General features: G+C 35.1%; 1 protein-coding gene across 1 annotated transcript in view; it reads right to left on the reverse strand.

Moving 5' to 3' along the window:
- RFX3 (regulatory factor X3) overlaps positions 1-26,084 on the reverse strand; it is a 147,071-nt gene that overhangs the window by 67,960 nt on the left and 53,027 nt on the right. The window contains exons 3-4 of the mRNA XM_015566895.1: positions 23,796-24,054; positions 4,042-4,116 (exon numbers count right to left, since the gene is read on the reverse strand). Coding sequence (XP_015422381.1) covers positions 4,042-4,116; positions 23,796-24,054 — 334 coding nt within the window. The remainder of the gene's footprint in view (positions 1-4,041; positions 4,117-23,795; positions 24,055-26,084) is intronic.

Below are 26,084 nucleotides of genomic sequence, written 5' to 3' on the forward strand. Positions count from 1 at the left end.
CGAGAGGGCACAGGCTAGGCTGAGGGACCCCCCTTCCCCCCGAGTGCACGAATTTTTGTGCACCGGGCCTCTAGTCTATGTAATAAAAGCCTAAGCGACCATTAAGGAGGAACAACCAGAACGACCAGTCCCTATGATGTGCACTGACCACCAGGGGGCAGATGCTTAATGCAGGAGCTGCCCCCTGGTGGTCAGTGCACTCCCACAGAGGGATCACTGCTCAGCCAGAAGCCAGGCTTGCGGTTGGTGAGTGCAGCAGCGGTGGTGGGAGCCTCTCCTGCCTCTGCTGCAGCGCTAAGGAGAAGTGAGCTGTGTGGTAAGGAGCAGCAAGCAGGCAGGTGGTAAGGAGCGAGGGATCCCAGATTGCAAGAGGGATGTCTGACTGCTTGCGTAGGCCTGACCCACACAGGTGGGTTGAAGGACCCCTCCCACACCCCAGCGGACGAATTTTGTGCACCAAGCCTATAGTGCATATATAAGTTCCCTTTACTTGATTGGTAAAGGTACTCAGAATACTGGACGTAAAATAAGGCCTGTTCCCTTCTACTACTTGTTTCTTACATTCATTCATTTAGCAAATAGTTAATGAGCATCTACAATGTACCAGGCACTGTTCTAGACAACAGGGATGCATCAGTGCACAAAACATATAAAATCCTTACACTCTTGGAATTTTCACTCATCAATAGATACTTTCTGTTTGTCTATAAGATGCTACTAGTGAAATAAATGTAACTATGCTATTATTGTTAATAGAATAAAACATGGCATTTGGTGTAACTGTACTGTCACAGGTGGGACATCATAAAGACTATAAAACAGACAAGTCAGACATGCATTTCAACTTGGATGATAACAACATAATTATAAAAGTAGAGCAGCAGTACCCAAGACTCTCCAGGATATGCTGAAAAAGGGATACAAAATTGAATATCCCACTCCATCGTCTCATGTGCAGAAAGATGAAAATCAAAGCAATCAAGTTGGATTTTTCTGAGAGCATTATTTCTGAATTAACTCTAATAGAAATTTTCTGAATTAGTATGAGTAATCAAGTGCATGAACAGAAAATAGGAAATCTGTTCAGGTCCATATTTCAAAATAGAATGACGACAAATTGTGAGCTAAGAAATCATGATTAAGAACCTTCTTTAGAAACTGATAAATATGGGACACAAATTATCAACAACTTCTTTTAACTTTTTGTCTAATGAAATTGATCCTTTGTAGAAACTGATCAAAGAACTATTACCATAAAGATGAATTCTTGTCTTCTTCAAAGAATCCCACAAACTTCAAATAATTCTATATCAGTCTTGGCAGTGAGACAACCAACTCTATTAACAATATTTCATTTTTAAAATACCTCTCTACTAAAATTTTTCTACACAACTGAAAATTACGAATTAGGTTAACAGAATTTAAAATACCCTTAGCCGGTGGTTTTCAAGTAGAATGCATGCAGTAGTTTACTCTACTTGTTAGATAAATCTAACAAGAATTAGGAGCATTACTAACTTCCTAAGAACAGAAAGACAACACGGTCTTCTGGGCTCATGGAGAAAGGAAACCTGACTGGTCAGAACACTGATCCTTTCTCTGCTCTTTACAGATCATTTGTAGAATCATTTGATTGTTAAAGACTTATCTATAAATGTGCTTTTAAATGAATGTAACTGTATCTCAGAAGTGTAATAAAACAAATCAGGACATCAAGAGAAAGATTATTACTGCATTAGCAATATTTACGCCCACTCTCTCTACATACTTAAATGACTCTGGCAGCTGTAAACAATATGGAAGATTTGTCATGCTATGTAAAAAAAAAGAATGAAGCCAAAGCATAACTAACAGTTAACTGTTGTTTATGCAGCTTAATTCACACGTTCATTAACACTAAATATTACTTCACAGATTCTAGAAGAAAATAATAATTTCAAAAAACCCCAACCTCTTTGAAAAGTTTCTAACAAATCAACAAATAAAATTATACAAAAATTCTTATGCCCACATTATTGTTCATGAAAATACTAAGATGGCCGAAACTGGTTTGGCTCAGTGGATAGAGCGTCGGCCTGCGGACTGAAAGGTCCCAGGTTCGATTCCGGTCAAGGGCATGTACCTGGGTTGCGGGCACATCCCCAGTAGGAGATGTGCAGGAGGCAGCTGATCGATGTTTCTCTCTCATCGATGTTTCTAACTATCTCTCTCCCTTTCTCTCTGTAAAAAATCAATAAAATATATTTAAAAAACAAACAAACAACTACACAATTTCTTTTAAAAAAAGAAAATACTAAGATGAATAACTCAAGTTAAAATTAAACATATAATTTACTAAACAATATACCTGAAATGAAAATGAAATGCGAATTGAATATCAAAGCACAACTTAGATTTCTAGACTTTCAAAAAAGATAACTGGAAACATCAGTGGTTTTTTTCCTTGAGTCCCTGGATATTTTGACTAAAAGTAAACAACAGTTTCATGTGCCATTTTCATACCACAAACACCTGTTATTCATCACCACCCTCAAAAACATATAACCTAATGACACAATAAATTAGTCTTTACTCACAGCCACAGACTCATGCTAACACAAAAAGGATATACTTAAGAAACCTATAAAAGAATAACACATTGCACAGAAATTTTCAGAAAAGGAAAAAAATTATATTCCTTAAAGTGTTTAAAAAGAAGGGTCAAAAGTATGTTATATTAAAAGTTATACCTAAAATTTTCACCAAAAATTGCAGGCATTCTCCAAGTTGGCTAAACTGTTTTTATCTGCCATGATACTTCCTCTTGGAAAAGAAACAAGACAAAGTACTTCATCTAAAAACAACTATGTAAATACATAGCATTTAGGATTGTGTTGAAATATAAAATTTAAATCTTAAAATTCAAATCTTTAAAAAGCACAGTGAAAACATTTTCTGAGCCATAGGTTTCGGATTTACTGAAAGAATAATGGTATTTCTGAAATTTTATTTTCTATTAGCCAAAGGTTTTAGGTTTACTAAAAGAATAATTATATTTCTAAAATTTATTTTGGGTAATCTAATTTTGGGCTTTTCAGTCATGAAATATGAAGAAAAAATTTTAAAACTCATAACTTATCTCTAAACTTAAGAATATACATGTTGTCAGTTGGGAGGGAAAACTAATTTTTACTATATTGCTGTTGATATTAATTTAGCAGAAGATCTATCTAAAACATTCAGTTCATAGGTATATTTACTTACTAGTCAGAAATCAGATTAACAAAATTATTTTTATTCAGTGTTTTCATTGGTTCCCAAAATTTGAACATTATATGACAATGTTTCTAGTTCCAGAAAACTATCATCACTCCTCTTGCACTTACCAGTGTTGTAGTGCTGCTACATCAGATAACAGTTAGAAGCTTCAAGAAATAGTACACTATTCCTGTTTTGTCTCAAATATTAGCAATTTATGACTTATCTACAGCCTCATTTTTTCTTTTGGCCCAGTTTCATTTTTCTTTAGGTTTTAGGCCCTGAGCTTCTCTAAGCAGCTGCTTCCTGCCCATTTTACATAGTCTTTCTGATAAGCAAGTCATTTTCAAACAGTTTACCATTGGGTTTGGCATTAATAATTTTTTTCCACTTAAAGAATATTACTGGACATACAAGTAGACATAATCGTATCTCTGTCTCAGACAGAGATAGATGCAGATAAGCATTTGCTTCACAGTAAATAAATATTAAAATAGAAAAGTTTAAATGTTTAATATTCCCATTAATTACATTTTACAAATAAAACAGCAGCTTGTTATTAACTTGGAAATGTTATATTTGTATCAAAACAGTACAAAAACCTAGTCAAGCAGTATACTTGGGACTCTACTTTTTAGATATTCCACTGTACAAAATAGCCATTAAGTGATACAAAGATCTTAGTGGCTGAGAAAGAAAGGTTAAGAAGCAAAATAAATAAGTAAATAAATAAAACAAGCATTTAGAAGCAAGCAACACATGCAGAACAAGCAAGAGATTAGTTTACATGAAGAGGCAACTTACATGGCTGTTGAGAAGAGAGCTTCTGTGAGTGGACAGACCGTCAGACTTTTGCAGCGTCTCAATCGCCATTTCAATCTGATAATAGATGTCATTAAAAAAAAAAAAAGGGCTCAAGACAAGATAGTAATAAAAGGCTCCCCAGAGAATTTTTGATAGACTTTTAAAGTTCAATTTCTTCTTGAATGGTGGCAAATGAATATCTCATCAGAACTGTGTGTCCACCATCTTCCCCCACCCCCAGAGAATAAAATAAAAATATGCACACCAATAATAAGTCCAATTACAAAAGTAAACCTTTTTTTAAAAAACATTCTCTAATTATAATCAGAATGGAGACCAGAGGAGCAGGGACCCCAATGGATTTTTCCAGCTCTGAGAAAACATTCTTGACTTTCATAAATCAAGATGTGGGATTGGAAGCACCCTGTCTAAATTTTCTCCCACCTGAAGAGTATTTAATTTCTGTTCTATTCTCTCATAAAAGAAAAATTATGGTGCAGATTTTGTTTAATATGCATTAGTATTTTAATGCAAATGTGCAAAGACACCTTCATTAATGTTCAAAAACTATTAAATCTATCCACCACTCTCTGTATTAAAATTTGGAAGTGGAGGGTCATTAGTATGAACAAACATTAAGATGTAATCAGGGTGCCTACATTATGCTTTAGGATGTGGTGGTGAGAAGGAGCTATTATAAATGACAGAAGAAATAGAACATAGAAGAGAAAAAAAATTCAGAGCCAAGAAAGAAAAGGGACAACCACAGCAGGTTTTATTCCATGTAATCTCAGCACATGAGCAATCTAACACCTTAATTAAGTAGCAGGTGTCAATGATATGAGATGTGCTCCCAATAACCTCATATTTAGAGATATCTATCCATCAGCTCCTACTATAAAGCATGTACTATAATTTGGTTCTGAACACTCTGTATTTGGTTGTGAGGTTATATTAACAACCTTAACTAAAGTTAAATAAAAATCACATTATATTATTTAAGAGAGAAAATCCATATCATTATTTTTATTTTTACCACCTGATCAAATAAATAATTCAATATAAGAAGTTATAAAAATATTTAATCCTTTAAAGTAAAGATAACTTATTTATATTTCCATTGGTTAAGGACATTAATGACTCCTTGAAATGTTAATAAACTTCCAACTCCCACCACAAAAAAAGAGAAAGGATGACAATATCCATATCAAAGTATTTTTTTCAAATTTCTTAGTGGTGGAATACTTTATACACAGACATTCAGTCTCAAATATACATAATTTTCTCCTAAACATGAGACTTAATCGTTTTAATTTTATTTTCTATTATTTTCAAAGTGACTGGTTCTTCTTCTTATACTTTTATTAATTCATAAGATATAATACTATGTCTTATTCTATTGTTAACATTTTTTAGATCACAAAATTAAGTAAACTGGGTTCTAAAACATTTCTCTCTGCCAAATGGGATGTTAATGCAGTTTATCATTAATACTTGAGAATAACCTGAAGTGATATTGTGCAAGTGAAACACGATACAATACAGAAAGAGTAACAGAAATTTAATGAGTAAACAAACATTTCACTGAAATGTTATACTGTAAAATTATAAAGGATCTCTTAAAAGGGCATCAATAAATACTCTTCTTTTAGAAAACATTTTTAAAAAGCTGAAATAACTTTCAATCACTTCTAGGAAGCATTTGCCCAAAAGTTTAATTTGCCAAAATACCTACAGTTTCATTAGAGTTTGAGGGAGAAAATTTTGAGGTTAGAGTTCAGTGTCTTAAATAAAAATAATATGATCTGTATCATTTAATTTTATACATTTAGATGAAAGGTCAAAACTATCAGGAATGTAATAGTTGAGCAACAATGAGCGAGAAATCCATGTCTGGGTTTATTAATCAGTAATTTAAAATTGGATAAAAGAGCACTTATTTTTCAGAAGAAAAGAAGAGAAGTTAGATGATCTGCTTCTATTGCTATGTTGCTACTCTACAGTGATCTCACATTTCCAGACATTCCCGAGAGGGCCAGGGTATTAGGAAGTGTTCCTCTCATTTTGGGCCAGCTTTTGAAGAGCTTTGAGGGAGTCATAAAGTCCAGAAAATGCCTTGGTTCAAACTGGGCTCCCTAGAGATATGCCGACTTTCTAGAATTACTTGGACCTTGAGAATTTTAGCTCCTTTTGTCCCTTTGTAATACAGAATTAAAAAATGAACTCTTTCTGCCATAGCTCAGTGGTTGAGCATAGACTTATGAACCAGGAGGTCATGGCTAGATTCCTGGTCAGGGCACATGCCTGGGTTGTGGGCTTAATCTCCAGTGTGCGGTGTGCAGGAGGTAGCCGATCAATGATTCTTTCTGATCATTGATTTTTTAACCTTGACCTTATCTTCCTTTCTGAAATCAATAAAAATATATATATTTTTAAAATGAACTATTTCTTTTGGCTGTAGAAATATTCTGCCCTGACTTAGGCCCATGCTGAGTTTGGAGAGGCAAGCAACAGAAGGAGGAAACATGGGAAAACAGGACAAGCAAGAAATAGAAGTTGATTGAATCAGAGGACCAGCTTCTGAGCAAGTGCACTGGGACCCACTTGGAAGCTCACAGGATCCAAATACCCATGAGTTCTCTGAGGCATTAATTAGTCCCAATAGAAGCCATAACATTTAATGACCACCTAGCTAAGATAAGAATTACAGAAAAGCATACAAAAAATACATAACATGTATTTATCATATTTATTCAATGAAAACATTGAAGATAATTCTTATCTCATGAAAGAATCACAGCCCTGATCTATTTTTTACAAGATAGGTTTAATTTATTACACAGTGCCTGTGCACCCATCATATATTACACAGTGTGCAGGGAATTGTGATAAAAAATTCATAACCCAAGGATATTATAATCTGGCAAGAGATACAGGGTATGGCATATGTATGTACAAATGTAAAATTAAACAAAGCCATATGTGTCAAAAATAAAAGAGTAGTTCATACATGTAGAAGAAAATGAAAACTTCTTTATTCATTAACTTTTGAGGAAGTCTTAGTCTGCTTCTGAGGATGTGATAGAAATTATGACCCCTCTACTTAGAAAAATGTATTTAAGAACAGTCTACAAAATTTTAGATTCATTTTCTCAGAGTTTATGGACTCCCCAAATTCAGAACTCAATGCTTTAAAAGATGGAGAACTCTCAGAAGTGGGGGTTAGGACACTGTAGAAAGGAAGAATGGACTCAATAAAGCTGGGAGGCAGGAAACACAGTTTGTGAAATGTCGAGGAGTCCAGTTTGTAGGGTGTGATATATGGGACAGGTGAGAAGTGAGGCTGAAATAACAGGTTGGAATTAGTTATTGGTATGTAAGAATCAGGAAAGAAGAAATGCCATTAAGGTTTTAAGGGAAGTGTGGGATGTCTGAAAATGTCCATTTTCAGATAAAGTCAGATGGGTTTTATTAGGTATAACAGACCACGCCCTGCCAGTTGAAGGCTAACATGTGTAAGTCTGAAATGTACCAAATAATTGATTGAATAGAAGCTTTCAGAGGACAAGAGTATGAGAAGACATTAACATCCATAGGAATGTGTTACGGAAAGTGAGGGCAAAAGAGAAGTTAGAGGTACAATGTAAAATCAGGGGAGAAGAGTAAAAATGAGGCAAATATTTGACATATAGTTATGGATGATTAATCAGCTGTAATATTCCAAATGGATTATTGGTCTTGTCATAGTTTTATGGGGGCTATCCATATCTATGTATATGAGTAGGGGTTGGATAGAGAGACAGCAAACTATCTAAATAAATCATGATAATGGATTAGGATAAATTTCTACTAGGTCCATTGAAAGCTAATTTGTTAACTTTCCCATTATTATGTATTAGATATTTGCATTCAAGCTTCTGGCGATTAAACCAATCTCAAGAAAAAGATGTCAGACTTCAGCATTTTACACCACAAATAAAATAGTGAGACCAGAGTGAACTGGGGAGATCATATGCTTCCAGTTTACGGTAGATCATTCAAAACTTAAGTTCAGTCCTTAGGAAAAACTTAAGAATTCTCCTGGCTAGAAATATACTTAGTACTAAATTACTTCCCATAGTACACATAACTTGTCATATTTAAGGTAAGAAATGATAATCAGGTAAGACAGATGGGACATTTGCTTAAAAGTAGGTTCATGGCTCCAAAAGATCACTGGCCCAAATGTTCATCATGATATTCTCATATATCCTCTAAAGAAAGGTTTCTAATCTCAACAAAGATATCACTGTAGTTTCATATAATAAAAATGATTCAATTACTAGATTATCAGCTAGTTAGAATTTAAAAGTGATTCAAATTCAAGAAATATGTAGGGTTTTGTTTTGTTTTTTCACAATAAAAATAACTTCCCCCACCCCAATATAAAACAACTTACTGACTGGTATGGTGCTTGCTACAATAATGGGAACTTCATCAGACTAATAGAGTTTCATGAGATTTCATTCTATTTCAATTAACATAAAACCCCATTTGTATACAAGGTGCATTTAGCTCTGTGTGTGAGTGTGTTTGTGGAGAGAGAGATGAAGAGATAGAGATGGAGAAATAGAGGGAGGGAGTGAGGGGAGGAGGGAGACAGAAAAGTTTGCAAAGATATTTAACAGCCCTGTCAACCAGATTACAACACATCACCACCTAAGTGGTAAGAGGGACACAGTGTATCTATGCATATGTAAGGAATGTCTCTTTCACTTTCTCTCCCCCTACATGATTAAAGGGAAGCAGAATGAATTAAATAATTAAGTATTACTAGAATACATAAGGAAGGAAGGAGAAGAGAATTACTTCTTGCTGGTAAGGTTAAAGAGAGAGCACCTGTAAGTAAGGTGGTTCTTTAGCACAGGACTGACAATGCCTGGTATTCCAATAGGGGCATGTTGGTGAACATTTTAGGCAGCATGAAGAAAGGCACAGAGATAAGATGGCAGAATGCAAATTCAAGGAAGAGTAAAATTGGCTGAAGGATCAAGTTCCTTTAGGGATAGGTAAGTTAGACAGATCTTTAAAACATAACTTCAATTAAAAAATAAAGTTATTTTTTAAAAAGGAAATGAAACATTGTTGGAAAACTTTTAGAAAGGGAATAAATCTGATATGATAGCACTTTATATATTGATGTAGGGAGGGTAAGAATCGAGAGACAGGAAAACACCTTGGAAGCTATGGTAAAGGGAGCAGTGAAAAGAAGGAGTGAATATAAATGTATTTCTGAATTAAAGATTTAAAGGTGGGAAATTTGAGGCAGAAAACTTGGCAGTGCCTTATTTTTACTTGAAATGAACACAAGAATCTTTATTTCATTACTGTGCGATTATAACATTTCAAATACACCTATCAAACACATTGACATGAATAGATTCTAAAATGTTTTCCTGTTCATTTCTCCGCTGCATGATTTCTATTCTAAGAATACTGATCATTCTGTTATTGAAATTTCAACTCTCCTGCAAACTATTATAATCAGATTAGCAGGTGGCCCTGTGACAATCTGAAAGACTAATTTGAGGCCTCAGTGATATCTGTCTTGCTGAGTGTTGCTCCATTCTATCTAGCTATCTATCTATCTATCTCATCTTTTCCTTGCATTTTTTTATTTTTAAAAAAAGTCCTTTTGCCCTTTTCTATTTAATAGTACATTTTTATGACTAAAGGATTCATGGTTGTTGTTTTTTTTTTTTAACAATTAAAAAGTTGGCATGGTAAGTAAATAGTTTCCATTTTCTGTTTAAACTAATTAAGTTTTAGACTATAATTATACCTTGGGTTATTTTTTAAAAGTCAACTCTCTGAACTAAGCTATAGCATACAGTTGTATCTCTTATTAAATAATCATCATAAGACTGAGTTGCCAAAGGTATATACATCCTCTCCATGATTCTCTCATGTGAGGATACATGACACTTGGGAGTTTAGATGGGTTCATGATGACCCTGGACTATTGCCTCATAATCAGATAAGAAGCTGTGGCAACTATTCTGAGATCCACTGGTGAGATGCTCCATTTGAGATGACATGTTTAGCCTGAAAAAATAAGCTTACAGAGCACTGAGATTATTGGAGTGGGTGGGACTTAGAAATTTCCTATGTGAAAGAGGAGGTAAGAAAAATAACCATCCCAGCCACCATGGGCACATGACTTCTTAGAAAAATAGGTCCTGCCTGACTGGAACGGCTCAGTAGTTGGAGCACTGTCCCAGGCACCAAAGGGTTGTAGGTTTGATCCCTGGTCAGGACACATACCCAGGCTGGGGGTTTAATTCCTGTTTAGGGCATCTGCGGGAGGCAACTGATGGATGTTTCTCTCTCACAGATGTTTCTAGTTCTCTATCCCTCTCCCTTCCTCTCCGTCAAAAATAAATAAAATTAAATTTTAAAAAAATCAATGAAAAACATATCATCAAGTCAGGGTTAAAAAATAATTGGTCCTTTCTGGAAGATCCCGAGGAACACATTTATGTAAATCTATGCAGTAGCCCAAACAGAATATCAGATATGTGGACAATTAGCAGTTTCTCTTAATGTAAATACTGACCAGTCACTCCATTACATGCTAATAAGACAGAAGGAAAAGAACAATTATATCATCTTACTCATTGTCTTTATAGGTCAAGGCATATTTCTCTTGACTCTGAAATGGCTCTTTAATCTTTTTTAAATACTAAAGGTCAAGATTGATGTATTCAACTACCATTATAATTAAAATTGGTTTTATGGTAAAACAATTTCCGTTCTAGAACTGTTAAAGTGATTTAAAAATAGAAGTAATGCTATATGCTTGATGCTTTATAAAGCCTTTCTCATTTGATCTGCACAGCAACTTTGCAAAATAGGAAATGCAAGCAATATGATCTCCTTCCCACAGGTTAGAAAATTGAAGCTCTCTGAAATTGAGGGACTTTCTTTAGATCACATAGCTATTAACTATGAGATTGGAATCCGATATTTATTTCTCTAAATTCAACATCATTTCCATTTTATGCAAATATAACATGAATGTAAATCAAGTGGAAATACTGCACATTGTTTTAATAAAACTACCTTCTGAAGAGTGGCTTGTAAAATTAATATTTGCTAAATGATTTACTACTAACAAACAAGATTTACTTTCTAATAGGAAAGGGTTTAAATAGGATTAATAAGCATAATTTTAAAATGATTTCAAAGTGATCAAGTTACAAGGCAACAAAACGATTTGAATGGATAGTTAAATTTTAATCTTCATAAAAATAGTTATCCTTAATGTATAATGCTGCATTTTCTTATTAATATAGGTTACTCTGTTAACCTCACCAGTTACCACTTTCTTAGAGAAACAGCATTTTTATTTCCTGCTGGGAAAGCAGCAAATGTTTTGGAGAAACCAATGAAGAAAACACACTTAAGACTGAAAATTTCCTTTTGGGTAATTTCTCACCTAAATGCTAAGACTTTACATTTAGTTTCCATCTGAGACCTCAAGTAAGACAGAAATATTTCTACTTGGCAGCCTCTGTTCAGAAAAGGTATCTGTGATTGCCAACATGAACCTGCAGCCACTACCCTTCCTCCTGTTACAAATGGCAGCCTCCCCGGGGAAGTATATGTGTGTGTGTGTGTGGGGGGGGGGTGCTTGGGGGGAGGGGTGACTTTCTACAGGAAGCACTTCAACCAGGACCACCAAAGCAAAGAACACTTTCACTTCGCATTTAGTCTGTATAATCACTGTAACACAGGTTTTTTCAAAGTTTGGTCCTAGAAAGTTATTAGAATCATCAGGCACTTGTGGAGAGTGCAGCCAGGTCTCTCCAATATGCATAGGGAATGCTTTGATCTCCTATTCAATTTGTCCAGGGCATTCCTTTCAGAATGAAAAGTGCAACCCATTTGTGAATTATGAAATCAATTACGTGGGTCCTGACAAGCATGTTTTAAAAATTAAAGATGTCAAATGGAGAGGAAAATAATCAGAGGTCCTTCCACACAGTATGGATAAAGTATTATTTCATGAAACTTTGGTTTCAATCATCTGCATATGAATGTACATGTGAATATACATAGTCACATACCAGTATATATCCTATCTAATAAAATAGAAACACGCAAATTGACCACACCCCCGAACGCTTCCCATTGGCTAATCAGCAGGATATGCAAATTAACTGCCAACCAAGATGGTGGCTGGCAGCCAGGCAGCTGAAGCGAACAGGAGGCTTGCTTGCTCCACTGACAGAGGAAGCCAAGGTTCCTGGCCTGCGGCAGCCCAGCTCTGAGCTCCAGATGTAACAATGTTGCAATTATAGAAGCTAAACAAGCTCCAGAAACCTGCCTTCAGCTGGCAGCGGGCTCAGAGCTTAAAGCGGCAGTGATGGCAACAGAGGACTGGCTCCCAGCAGACCCCCACCCTGATCTGGGACATCCTTCAGGGCAAACCTGCCGGCCCCCACCCGTGCACCAGGCCTCTATCCTATACTACAGGCAGGGCGGGACAGCACGAGCTGCCATCCGGGCCCCATGTGTAGCCCTGGGCAGCGGGGCATAAGCTCTGTGAGAGGGGCAGGCTGGGCTGAGGGAACTCCCAACCCCCAGTCCACGAATTTCGTGAACTGGGCCCCTAGTGTGTGTGTGCGTACTCATGTGTACTCATGAATGTATGCATGCATGTATGTATATAAACACTGTGTCAAATTGTAAAGATATTTCTCATTATAGGTTGTGGCCCCCAAACTCTGAATGCTCTGCATTAAGGAATTTCATTAGCTCCCTTACAGTCAATGGAACCCTTCTTCGAAGGACTATAGGTGTCTCTTGGGCACAGGCGGCCTGGTAATGTAGACAGAACTGCCCCCACTGAAGTTAAGTCTCAGAATAGCACTCTGTTCTTTAATTTGCATATTCAAATAATATACAAATCAACATATAAATACACCTTACTCCACAGCAATGTTGTAAAGAAGCTTAACTAGAGATTCAGGATAGATTTTCTAACTCTTAAAATAATTAGAAATACCCAGAAAACACACCCAGCCAGCTTTGCTTTTCATCTCAGCTTGAACCAGAAATTAGCTAAAGACAAAATCTTAATCTTCCTAAGCATTTGTAGTTTTAGGTCTTGCAAATGTTTAACTATATGAAATCTTTCTTAGTCATTAATGATCTTATGACATCTAGAGAATAATTTTAAATTATTATTCTTTCAACCTGAAGTTTTGGCAAATTTGTAGCACCAGAAATTATCCTAAAATATTTATGGGAAAAATATTTGGATAAGTAACTCGCATAAATTGAACATGTTCTGAGAACATTTGCTTTAAGTTAGTGTACTGAAACCAAGGCTTGTTTGGGGCTTCCTCTGATCATTCTCTAGAGCCCAAATCCCTCACTCTCACCAGGACCCATGAGACTGACTTTATCAGTTCCTGACAATAAAACAATTTTCTGACACATCAATTGCATAAGCACTCAGGGCTAGATTAACCCTCAGGAACTTGCTGGGTTAGGATTAAGTGATGGGATTCAAGGCCAAGCTTACATTTTCAAATGTAAGATTTATTTTTATTTTATTATTTTTATTTTATTATTTTTATTTTTATTGTTGACACTATTACATATGTCCCCATTTTCCCCCAGTCCCTGCTCCCTCCTCCCTCTGGCCATCACCATAAGGGTTATGCTTACATGTTTTTTGGTTAATCCCTTCACCTTCTTCCATCTAGTCTCTCCCCTTCCCACTGACAGCTGTCAGTCTGTTCCATGTATCCATGCCTCTGTTTCTATTTTGTTAGTAAATTTATTTTATTCATTGAATTCCACATGTAAGTGCGAGCACATGCTATCTGTCTTTCTCTGACTGGCTTATTTCACTTAGCAGAATACTCTCCAGGTCCATCCATGCTGTCTGCCTTTTGCAGATTATCCTGAATACTAAGAACATTTTCACTCTGTAGTTACACCTATATAATCACTAAACAGAAGTTTTAACAAAGCATGATCCTGGATCAGCATTAAGAGATTAATCTGGGCGTTTGTATAGAAATACAAATCCTGGGCTCTTCCCCACACTGAATAAAAAACAATAAAGAAAAGGCCCTCAGTTGGGGTCCGGGGATGTGTTTAATGCTCCAGAGAATGCATACTCAAGTATGAGTACCACTGCACTAAAACATGATGAAATTGTTTTTCTTTTCTGGGGTCAGACTGCAATTACTACTTTAAGGAAAGTAAGCTGGGAGGTAATGGATACTCCTACAATGGTTCTCGCTAACTTTATTAAAAGGGCAATGTTGAAGTCTATGCATTATTTAGATTTCTGCTTTTCTTTCATTCTCTTGCTACTCAATCCCACCCAACTTTTAGGCAATTTTCCAATTTGTTTTTAGCAACAAAATAAGAATATACTAGTAAGCACAATTTTGGTGAATCTAAAGTTAATCAATTTGCAATTTATTAAAATTTGTGATTTAAAAAATAATGTGGTGAGGGAGAGGATGAAATTTAACAACTTAAAAGAAGTTTGGGGCTACTTGTGAATTTCCATTTTTACCTTGAAGGATTAGATACCTTTTGGTGCTGAAACTAGCTCCATTACCCATATTATAAGCCTTTATAATCTTTGAAGCACAATGCCTGGTCAAAGTGATTGCTCAGAATCGGATACATGCAGACATGTGACTAGATAATGGACTCTCCCTGACATTTCTAACAGATCAGCATGCCAGACATAGATACTGGCTTCTCCAGGACCCCCACACAGATACTGACTCATTCTTGAATACCTTGCTGACCCCTGCAGCTGAAACTTCCTCAGCTGAATACCTCAGCTCATGTCCCTGCCCCTCACCCAACCGCAGTATAAAAAAAGCGCCCCCCTCCCTGTTGGTGTGAATTCAAGTGCCCTGTCCTTGGGGGTACATGGGTCTCCCATGGACGCAGAATAAACTTTCCTTCCTTCCTTTTCTGATCAACTCTCTTTATTCCCTTCGCTGCCTCCTGAGCCACCTAACCTAATTCCTTCCTTCCTTCCTTCCTTCCTTCCTTCCTTCCTCCCTCCCTTCCTTCCTTCCTTCCTTCCTTTTCTGATCAACTCTATTTCCTTCACGGACTCCTGAGCCACCTAACCTAACACACAGTAAATGTTTGAGAGAGTGAATAACTAAAGAAAATAATCCAGACTCTAAGTACATGAATACAAATACAAAACATTCACTTTCCAAAATACTGAATTAGAATGTTTCTAAAAATCTTTACCAAGTGTAATGCCAGTTTTCATTCTTTAAACTTTCAACAGTCTAATATATATTGTGTTCCTATATGCATTTGGATAATTTGTGGCCTTTTAGTTTATTATTGGTCTATACTCTTCTATTACTGTGCCAAGACAATTCTGTTTTAATTATTATAACCTTTCATTATTTTTCTTTTTACAGAATTTTCTACATTATTCTTGTATGTTTACTTGTATAAACAGCCTTCCCTCTAAAAGAAAATAATCTATTGGTATTTTGACTGGGATCATACTGAAATATTTTACATTAATTTAGGTAAATTCAAATTGTTCAATACTAAAACTTCCCTTTCAAATATAAAAGCCTTCTTTTTGTGCCCCTTGGGATTTTTAAAATTTTTATTCAGCAGATGAATTTTACACATATATTATTAGTTTATTGCCTGGTATATTTTGAATTTTTAAAAAATGAGATCTTTGCTTCCATTATATTTTCTAACTACTGCTTTTTACATATGGAGAAGCTATTGATTTCTTTGTATATTATCTTATACTCAGTCACCTTATTAATTTTTCTTTTTGATATAGCTTTTCATTTGATTCTCCATGATTTTTATCAAGGTGAACAATCATATCATCTGCAAATTCTGATCTACCTACCTCCTCTCTATTTTTATATTATATTTCTTCTCTTGTTTAAATGTATCTTTCCTATAATTTTGAAAACACAGTATCTTTCTTACAAGGTGGATGCAAAAGTTACTAAAATTTATAATAAGTGAATTTAAAATAAATGTGTAAAATTATTTTTAACAGTCTGAAGTTAGATTACAGAACTCCTAGTCCATGGAATTTACAGACACCTAGAGTTATAATCAAATACAATAGCTAGATTTTAAAAGAAACCAGACTAATTCTGTGACCAATAAATACAACTCCCTTAATGAACGCTGAGGAAGTGGTAATCATGCTTTTGGGGTATGAACTGATAAACATGGGGACATACAGATTCCTCTCATTTGAGAATTGATCACTGGACACAGGCATTGTATTTATTTTCACTCATTAAATTGAAAGACATGGGCCAGTGGAAGAGGCAGTATTAAAATTATATGGGTCTAATATTGACTCATGTATTTCACAGACCACAGTGTATTTAAATTTGCCACCAATACATTAGATATTTTATCTAGATTACCCGGTTTCCATGAGTGAAACATTAGTGATACTTTGCCTTTAAAATGTATAGTAATTTTAAACAAGTAAACTAATTTGAAATTTGATTTCTAAATATAAGGATCAAGCTAAAGTTATACAAAAGGTCATCTGGAACATAACTTACTTCCATATTTCAAGTAGAATTCATAAACAGCATTAACCTTTCCTAATCTAGATTTCACATGAAATAGAATATAGTCATTTCTAGCAAATGTTCTGAAATGTTTTTTTCAGTGTGAAATAGCTAAAAATTAAAATTACTCGTTATATTTTGCTTTAGAAATTCAGGGGAATCCATCAGCTGTGCTCAGGAGAGGCGGAGGCCCCTGTCATTCTGTTTGTCTTAACCTTTTAGTTTATCAAGATTTCCAGGAGTGGAATGTCTTACAGCTTTAACCATAAAATTACTGCCTCTAGATCTTATCAGCTTCAAGGCCAGAGCAGTGTGAACTGACTGACAGCTAAATGGAATCTAGATGAAGTGACTGAGACTACAAGTCACTCAAAGTCCCATTTTATTAAGTGATTTAAAAATGAGGTCCCAGAACCTTCAGTCAATTTAGGATTTGGTGTAGGAAGCAGAAGATTCATGGTATTCTGTCTGAGGAGTTTCATTTGAGGGCTCACATTGGCTGAAGGAACACAGGACACAGGAAAACAGAAAAATAGAACTGATTTATACATAATTTATGCACTCTTCTAAAAATAAATTAAAAATTCTTTCTAAGCATATCTTTATATATGATAATTAGACAGAAGTTTTATTCTCATGTGACTATATGGTTTTTCTATCTCTATATAGCTATAATCAATAATCCAACATTATTTTCACTTATTTTCCCCTTTGGTAAGATAGACAGGCAGCTCAGCTACTTCTAACATAGTCATTTCCCACAAATATAAGGAGGTCCTTCAAGTACTGTTATGAAAAAAAAATGTCTGAGATATACTGCTAGGTAAAAAAAAGCAGTTATGAAAAAAAAATGTCTGAGATATACTGCTAGGTAAAAAAAAGCAAGATGCAGTATTTTTATCATCATTTAGATTTAAAAAATGGTAATGAGAGAGGGAGAGAAAGGCATTCTACTTGTATATTCATAGACTATCCCTAGAATGACACTAAAAAGAACTTGATAACAGTGGTTGCCTTTAAGGAAAAGAACTGAGGAATAGGGCTGAGAAGGAGACTACATTATGCACTTTCTTATAGTTTTTGAATTGTGCAATTTAAGAATGTATAGAATTCACATAAATAAATTAATTAAAAATCTAAAACAAAGCAAGTGGCCATAGGGACCTGCAAAGGAATAAGAAGGCAAGGTCATTTTCTGAGGCGCTATACATATATTCAACTTAGAAAAAAAAATTCCCTATACTAAGTCCATAAACACATAAACCCAAGGATAAAAAAATAAAAGTATCTATAATTTTTAAATGAATTCTTAACTTTCTATAAATTGAGAAAGGTAGGCCAAACTTTTACTTATATAGTAACGGATGGTCATTCAAATTTTCAACCAAGTAATTGAAAGAAATGACAGTATTTTATATTAATCAAAAGAGGGAGAGATACCAACAATTTTAGTTTCAACATATTTTCCTTGTGCCCCTTGGTGGAACCCAATTTTAGCAAAAGCCACTTAACATATAATTACTAAATGAATATACAGGAACATGTAAAACTTAGCTTTCATATCACAGTCTCAACAGTGATTAGTATAACCTTATTTAACAAACAAAAAGAAAAACAACCCTCCATAATAAGCATCTAATTATAAGAATACAAATGTTATTTTATGGAGTAGTGAGTAAATGAAGTTCCTTAAAGCAAATTGTTAATTACTGAACAGTGTGGTGTAAGATAAACTGTGTTTTGATAAGCACAAAATATCACCTACTACAATCACAAGATTTTGATATTCAAATGCATATTGTTTTCAGGTTTCAAAATTCCAAAATTCTGTAAGTTATATCACTTACAGAAAAATAAATTAGAATTTCAAATGAAGGAAAACACACAAGAAACTTGGTAATGTAGTTAGAAGAAAGATCAAAGTATAATAAGTTCAAAATTATAACTATAGGCACACACAACTCTTTTACCTTAATGTCATATGTTACTAAAATATTAACAATAATTAGATCCCTAGAATTAATTTAATAAATGTAAAACATTTATTCTAGTAGTAACTCAGCAGAACTCATATCCAGAGATGTTCTAACAAAAAAGTTACATAATGTTTTTGAAAATTCTTATTTAATACTATCAGCAGAAATGCCTTTTAAATGTGTGTATATATTTATATATGTAAAACATATATATATATATGTAATTTACACACATGGTAATTTAAAAAATAGTACTTTGTACCGTAACATATTCATCAAATAAAATTTAATTTGTTACCATCATAATCTTTTGAAAAATTCTTACATTTTTAGGTACCTTTAACATGGACAACTTTTATAATGCACAAACAAAAATAAAATTCTAAAACATTTATATAAAATATATATTTTCATTTAAAGTTATAAAACTAAAGTAAATCACACGCTCAACTAAAAGTTGTCCATAAATGATTCAGAGATTCTTCTAGTATGAGAAATATGGTTTTATATTGAATATTAGACTAGGCAAGAAAATATTCAAATGTTAATCATTTATTTTTCTTAGCAGTGGCTTCAATTTCAAATCATCTTTTTTCATTGCCGTATCTTTTTAAAACAATATATATATTTTATTGATTTTTTACAGAGAGGAAGGGAGAGGGATAGTTAGAAACATCGATGATAGAGCAACATCGATCAGCTGCCTCCTGCATACCCACTACTGGGGATTTGCCCACAACCAAGGTACATGCCCTTGACTGGAATCGAACCTGGGACCTTTCAGTCCACAGGCTGACGCTCTGTCCACTGAGCCAAACCGGTCACAGCGATTGCCGTATCTTGAGAAAGTGGTTTGTACACTAGAGTAAAGTTTTCTTTGTGGCAGGAAATTATTCCTAATAAATTTAAATCGAAGTATTTCAGTACAGACAGAGGTCAAATGTAAGAGAGAGTCTAAGTAATTTTCCAGAGAACCAGGGCAGGAAACTGAATAAAGGTGATAGGTTTGTGATATTTCTAAGTACCCATATTTAACTAGTTTTACTTCAACTAAGTTAATTAACTATACATTTAACTTATTAGAGGTTCTTAAGAAACAGCCCAATTTCAGTCAGGAATTGTGTCTACAGAATAGGCTTCTTCTACATAGTCAGTTGCATCAGGCATGCTGATAGGTTGATTATTAAACAGCTAGAATAACTGAATTTATATGGCACAGTCTGCCTAAACATTTGGAAAGAAATGGCTTGAGTGTTGACCAACAAGTTGTTAAAGATTGTGCTCACAGACACAGACAACTGTATGGTGATTACCAGAGGAAAAGAGGGGGAGAGGGAGGCAGAAGAGAGTCAAGAGGGGATAAATGGTGACTGAAGGAGGTTTGACTGAGTGGTGAACACATAATACAATATACAGATTATATATTATAGAATTGTACCCCTGAAACCTACATAATTTCACCCTAATAAATTCAATACAACTGAATGTCATCCCAATAAATTCAATAAAAAAATTTTTTAAAGGATAAAAAAGACTGTGCTCATATAACTTCTTTGAATGGTTCTATAGTGAATGAAACTGATACATAAAAATAACTAAATTTCCTTTGATGACATGGGCACTTATCAAAAAATCTCTGAGTTTTAACAATCTAAACAACCAAAAAGCTACAAATATTCTAACATTTGGCAAAAGGAGGATGGAAGGAAATATTAAATAGGTTTCATGGCACCCAAACTTTGTTAACTTCACTATAATAACAGATGTGAAAATGCAAACAGAACCACCAGGTCTCTGTGAAAGAAGCAGATGAAGATCTCTAGCACCATTGAGAGGGGAACTAAAAGGGAAATAAATTTGGTAAGAAATACAAGTAACACTAGCAGATGCATATTTAGATAATATAAATCTATCACATGGCACTATCATATGTGCTCTGATGAGGGCACCTATCATCATTCCAGGCAAAAGTTATCTTTTTATTTAACTTTTACACTTCTCTTGCTAAAAGGGAAATTTTCTTATAAAAATGAAAAACAAAAAACCATCTTTAACATAATCTTAAATATGAATGCATTTTAAAATGTGTAAATTAATATATACAATTGATACTATGAAGTGGTGGGGTACTTTCAGTAGTTTCCCACTATTTCCAGTTGTTATAATTTGCTGGGAGCCGGTCCATCCTTGCTGCTTGACACAGTCGCTGCAGGGAAGAAACATCTGCACAGCATATGTTTCAGGGGACCTGGCATATATGGCATGCTGTTCTTAATAGGTTTGCTCACCTTCTTGGCACTATGTGTTTTAACCAAGGTCACCTCTCTGAGAAAGGTTGTTTCCCCAGGTAGGGATTTTCCCCTGAAGTTAGGGAGGGAATAAAACCCCTTAACTAAGTGCCAGGCGGGTAATTAATCACTTTAACTACGAACAATCATGCTTAAGCTACATAATCTTTACTCCCTGGAATAGAGATAAGAAACACCCTAACGTGTGGAATAGAGATTGATAGGATTGGAATCAACTGGTATAAATACAGATGCAACAAGACAACAGGCCACAGAACCTAGACACAGAACCTACACAGAACCTAGGACAGAGGAACTTCGCTGGAGAGAACATGGCAACAGAACCTGACTAGAACCTGGTGACTGAACCTGGCTGGAGAAGCTGGAGAACCTGGCTGGAGGACCTAGCAAGAGAACATGGACACAGAACTTGGCTGGAGATCCGGATCAGAACTTGGCTAGAGATCCTGGCTAGGCTGCTTATCAACTGAACGCTGTCTCTGTGTCATTCCTTCTTCGCCGACTCCGTCCACACCTTTGGGGACCCCTGGACCTGCTGGGGTTGGACCCCAGCAATAATTCTGTTATTTTATTTTTAATATTAGTTTAATTTACCAACTAATATAATAGAAATCATGCATCAAATTTATGTAATGGATAACTGAAGGAGAAATGCCACTTTTTCATACTGTATATAGAAAAACGTCAAATAATAAATTTACCCTGTTAATGTTTGCACCTGTATTCACATGACCTGGAATAATCAATTCAGTTAACTTAGTAACAGCACTAATAAATCTAGGTAACACATTTCCAGTTGATAAGTATGTTTAACAGGGACCCAGAAATCAGTGTGAAGGTAAACAGAAACGCCTGGAGAAAATAAAGTAGGGGAAGGATAAGGCTGGAGACATGGTATGCTATCATGAGAGGGTGGATGAAACAAAAATGGGAAAATACTCTTTCTCTTCATTTTTCAGTTTTACTAAGGCCTTGATAGTGGCAAGTACTTCCTTTCCCACTGCAAATGACTTTTTGGGTGACCCTTCTCAGGAGCACTATAAAGTACTGGAATCTATTTTTATGTTATGGGAAAGATAGTTATTTTTACATCTAGGACATTTTACAATTCCTTTGTGAATATTATGATTGTAAAGCTGGGAGGAAATTGCTTAATCTATGTAACCACTTATTTTATGGATAGGTGAACTGAGGTGCAAAAAGGGTATCATTTAGTTTATAATCCACATAAATATATTGGGACTAAAAGGTTTAGACATGCCATATCTATTGTTAGTACCTATTGTTAAGAAAACAAGAGACAAATATACATAAGAAATAATCCAAAAACACAAAGAAAAGGTTACAAAAAAGGAACTCTCCACTGAGAATAGCTACTGTTCTGATGTTAGTAAGAAAAAGTGAGCTAGAAGTAAAGAACTTCAAAGAATGGATTAGGGAAAAGGCACTAAATGACGAAAGTGTAAACACGTAATCGTTACAAACAGAAAGGTATGTATAAAGTACTTACCAAGTACATGTTACATCTTGAAAATCCATAAAATGAAAAATGTAAAGTTTCTCATATTATTATTTTCTAACAAATTTGTTTCTACCTCTATTTCATTATAAGAACAAAGTATATGGTAAGTTAAAAAGAGATGCTTGTGATTATTTCAAATCCCCAGGCTCCTTTTACATAGGACATCTAGAAAATCAATCCCACTGCTACTTTAGCTAGGCAGTTCTAAATGACTACAGTCTTTTTATAAGCTTAATTGAGGTGAAAATAGAAAGCTCAGGTGACAGAGTTTGATGATTTCAAATTCTACAAGCTTTCTATGACCATTTCTGTGACATCATTTCACTACATTAAAATATATTGTGTCAAAATAATTGTATTTATTAAATTCTAAAAACTTGAAAACTCAAAAATATGTGTGTTCCTAAGATGCTATTGGCTTATAGCAATTATCAGAGCCAACACAAATATTTTTCATTGGAAATACCTAGATCCGTGGTCAGCAAACTGCGGCTCGTGAGCCACATGTGGCTCTTTGGCTCCTTAAGTGTGGGTTTTCCACAAAATACCGCTATACTCAAGGGGCCAAAGAGCCTCGTGGCTCGCGAGCTGCGGTTTGCCGAGCGACAAGTTTGCCGACCACTGACCTAGATCATTGATCCCCTAATTATCTACACCACTGTCTCTTTGGTAGAATAAAAAATGGCACATGGGTAAACATTTTTAATTTACTTTTAAAGAGTGGATTTTAATATAACTTAGAAAAAATACGTATCATTTTCTCTTTTAAAAGTGAATCAACTAAAAAATATGTTAAATAAACAGTATAGGTGGCATGAGAATATGGCCAAATTTAAATGTCTAAGGTGTGGGAAATGTTGCCCTTCATAAAGTAACTTCTCTGGCAATTAGCTAGTATAAATATTACTGTTGAAAGATGTGAAATTTCCAAACAAATGATATTTTACTCTGTATATTACTTTTTGGTTTTTATCTCATAAAAAGCCAGTGTAAATCAAAATAATGTAAAAGTAAGTTCTTTGGGCAGAAATTTAAAACATTTTACTGAATATCATTGAAGAAAACCTATTAAAGTTAGTATTAATGAGTGAGAATCCCCTCTCTTTTCTCCTACTGTTAATGAAAACTTCCAAATTCATATAATTGTGGAGGGCATATCAGGAACATTCTGCATAATAGCACACATACTACATTCTGGATAAATACCACAGTACTAAACCTAACACTTTCTTGTCCCAGCCCAGTCTGTGTCGTTTTTTTCTCCCTATATTGAAAAATGTCAATAGTGGCTACCAAGAGGCTAAATTAAACAAATAAAAACTCCAATACTTACTGTCGCTGGGGAGGCCCGAGTGGTATGCGTCACGGAGTGACCAGAATTCTCCATTGAATTGCCGATCAGATAGGTTCCCCCGGAGCTGCTGATGAGTTGTCCTCCCGTGACGCCCATCTGAATCCCACCAGTGCCCACCATACTGTGGGATGAGACCACGGTAGTCACCTGTGCAGAACTCCCTTGCGTATCAAAGTAATTCCCTCCAGTGTTTTGGCTGTACATCTGCGTTTCTGTGTAAGGATAAGTTGTTGTTCGGCTTCAGAAGAAGAAGAAAAAAGAAATTTACTAGCTTATTTATATCACTTTATTTCACTTTTTCTAGTGTGTATATATGTTTAAAATATATCCTTTGGAACATGTCAAGTTTTGTATTTTGCATAAAACTTCATTTCCAGAAGTAGTTGTGTTTACTTTCCAACTTAAAGGTACGGTACATGCCTTTAAGTACCTCAACATGTTCTCTGTACTGTAGAACTCTTGCCCTCTACTTGTGTCTACCTCCAGCATATAAATAGGTTCAGGTCTCTTCCCTCCAAAAAGTCTTGCTGAGTGACTTCTTCAATTCCTTATAAAACTTCCTGCAAATCCGTTTTAGAAAAGTTGGGATCTGGCATGAGTTGGGGCTGGTAACTGAACTCCCGATGCTACTTCACATTCCTGGGTGACTTGCAAAAACCCTCCATGACTAAGGAAGCTGGCATGGATATCTGTCTTGCGACCATAAGATCTGGAGCAGTTCACTCACCTTGTACCCTAAGTCCCTATCTACATCTCTCTCTTCCTCTATACTCAAGATTCTCCTTGATGAATTACTACCCTAGCTCTTCACGCTGTCACTTTCCACTTCCTAACAACTGCAGTAAAGCCTCCGCTTTGGCCTTTTGTTGAAACTGCTTTTAATAAGGTCACTTGAGACCAAATCTAAATACCAAGATATAAGGGTTCTGTCAGTCCTTATCTTTGTTGACCAGTCTGCTATATAGCACTGTTGACTACTCCGTGTTGCCCTTTCCCTGCTCTTTCGGTTCCGATTAAGCTTATTTCGTTGATTTATTTTTCATTTCTAGTTGGTCATGACATTTTAACATGACTTTTTCACTTTTTATTTTAAGATAAGTATATGCTCACAAGAGGTTGTAAAAATAGTACAGAGAAATATAAAGTACTTTTACTAAAAATTCAAATATAAAGTTAAAATTCTGTCTGTCATTCTCTTCAACCCACATCTCAGAGCTAGCCACTACTGACGATTTAATGTGTAGATTTTCAGACATTTTTTATGTATACACTGGGTCTCTCTTAATCTCTCTTGTTCCTTAGTTTCTATGACACTTATTTTCCACTATTTACTTTCTCTATCACTGCCTTTAAGAACATGTCAAAGCTCCATTTTTATGGCACTTTAAACAATGACATCTTCTGAGGTCTCTATGTTTAGTTTTTATTCAGACCATATACCATAGGACTATGTAGATGTTCACAGTAAACAATCTTGCATAAGTTGATTTCTCCACTCTCTTTACTTTCTAGTTATACTTAAGAATTTTAAATCTGGGTTTCAAATAGCCACCTGGTTATCTTTATTAGGAAACCTTATGCTATATGGGAGGTCCCATATATAAAACTTAAAAAGGAAATTCCTTCTTTCTCTCCGTTCCTGTGTTCCCTCTCTCCAGCATAGCCACCCTCAGCTTTAGAACTATTGCCTCTTTCCTCAGACTGACAGTAATCACTAAGTCCTACCAATTTCACCTTCTAAATAATTCTCCAACTCTTCTTTCCAGTCTTGTACTTAATGCATTAACTCATAACATTTTGCATTATAATTGCCTTCTAATTGGTTTTTCTGCCTCTAAATCAGGCTCTTTTCCAAACTATTTTCAACTGTGCTGCCAGGGGAGTTTTTCTAAAATGCAAATACAAAAACAAAACTTTTCTTAAAGACCTTTCCAGGATTCTCTCTTGCCCTCAAGGGGAATTCAGAACCCTTGACTGACCTTACAAAACCAGTAGGGCTGGTGCCTACCTAATCTCTGTCCTGGTACTAGCCATGCCCTCAAATGCTTTTTCCACTCACACCATCCTGGCCTTTTTACTGGTCCCCCAAAGAGCCATTTTCTCTTGCTTTTGTTTGTTGCACATCGTTTCCTCTGCCTGGAAGGCCTTTACATTTTTCTTCTACTCTCTTCCTATTTCCTTATCATTCATAAACTCTCAGCTCAAACATCACTTACCTTATCCCCAAATTATTTTTCTGTACCCCTTGCCCTCTCTGGTCACTTTTCA

The sequence above is a fragment of the Myotis davidii genome, unplaced genomic scaffold (assembly GCF_000327345.1).
Source record: "Myotis davidii unplaced genomic scaffold, ASM32734v1 scaffold83, whole genome shotgun sequence".
Lineage (NCBI taxonomy): Eukaryota > Metazoa > Chordata > Mammalia > Chiroptera > Vespertilionidae > Myotis > Myotis davidii.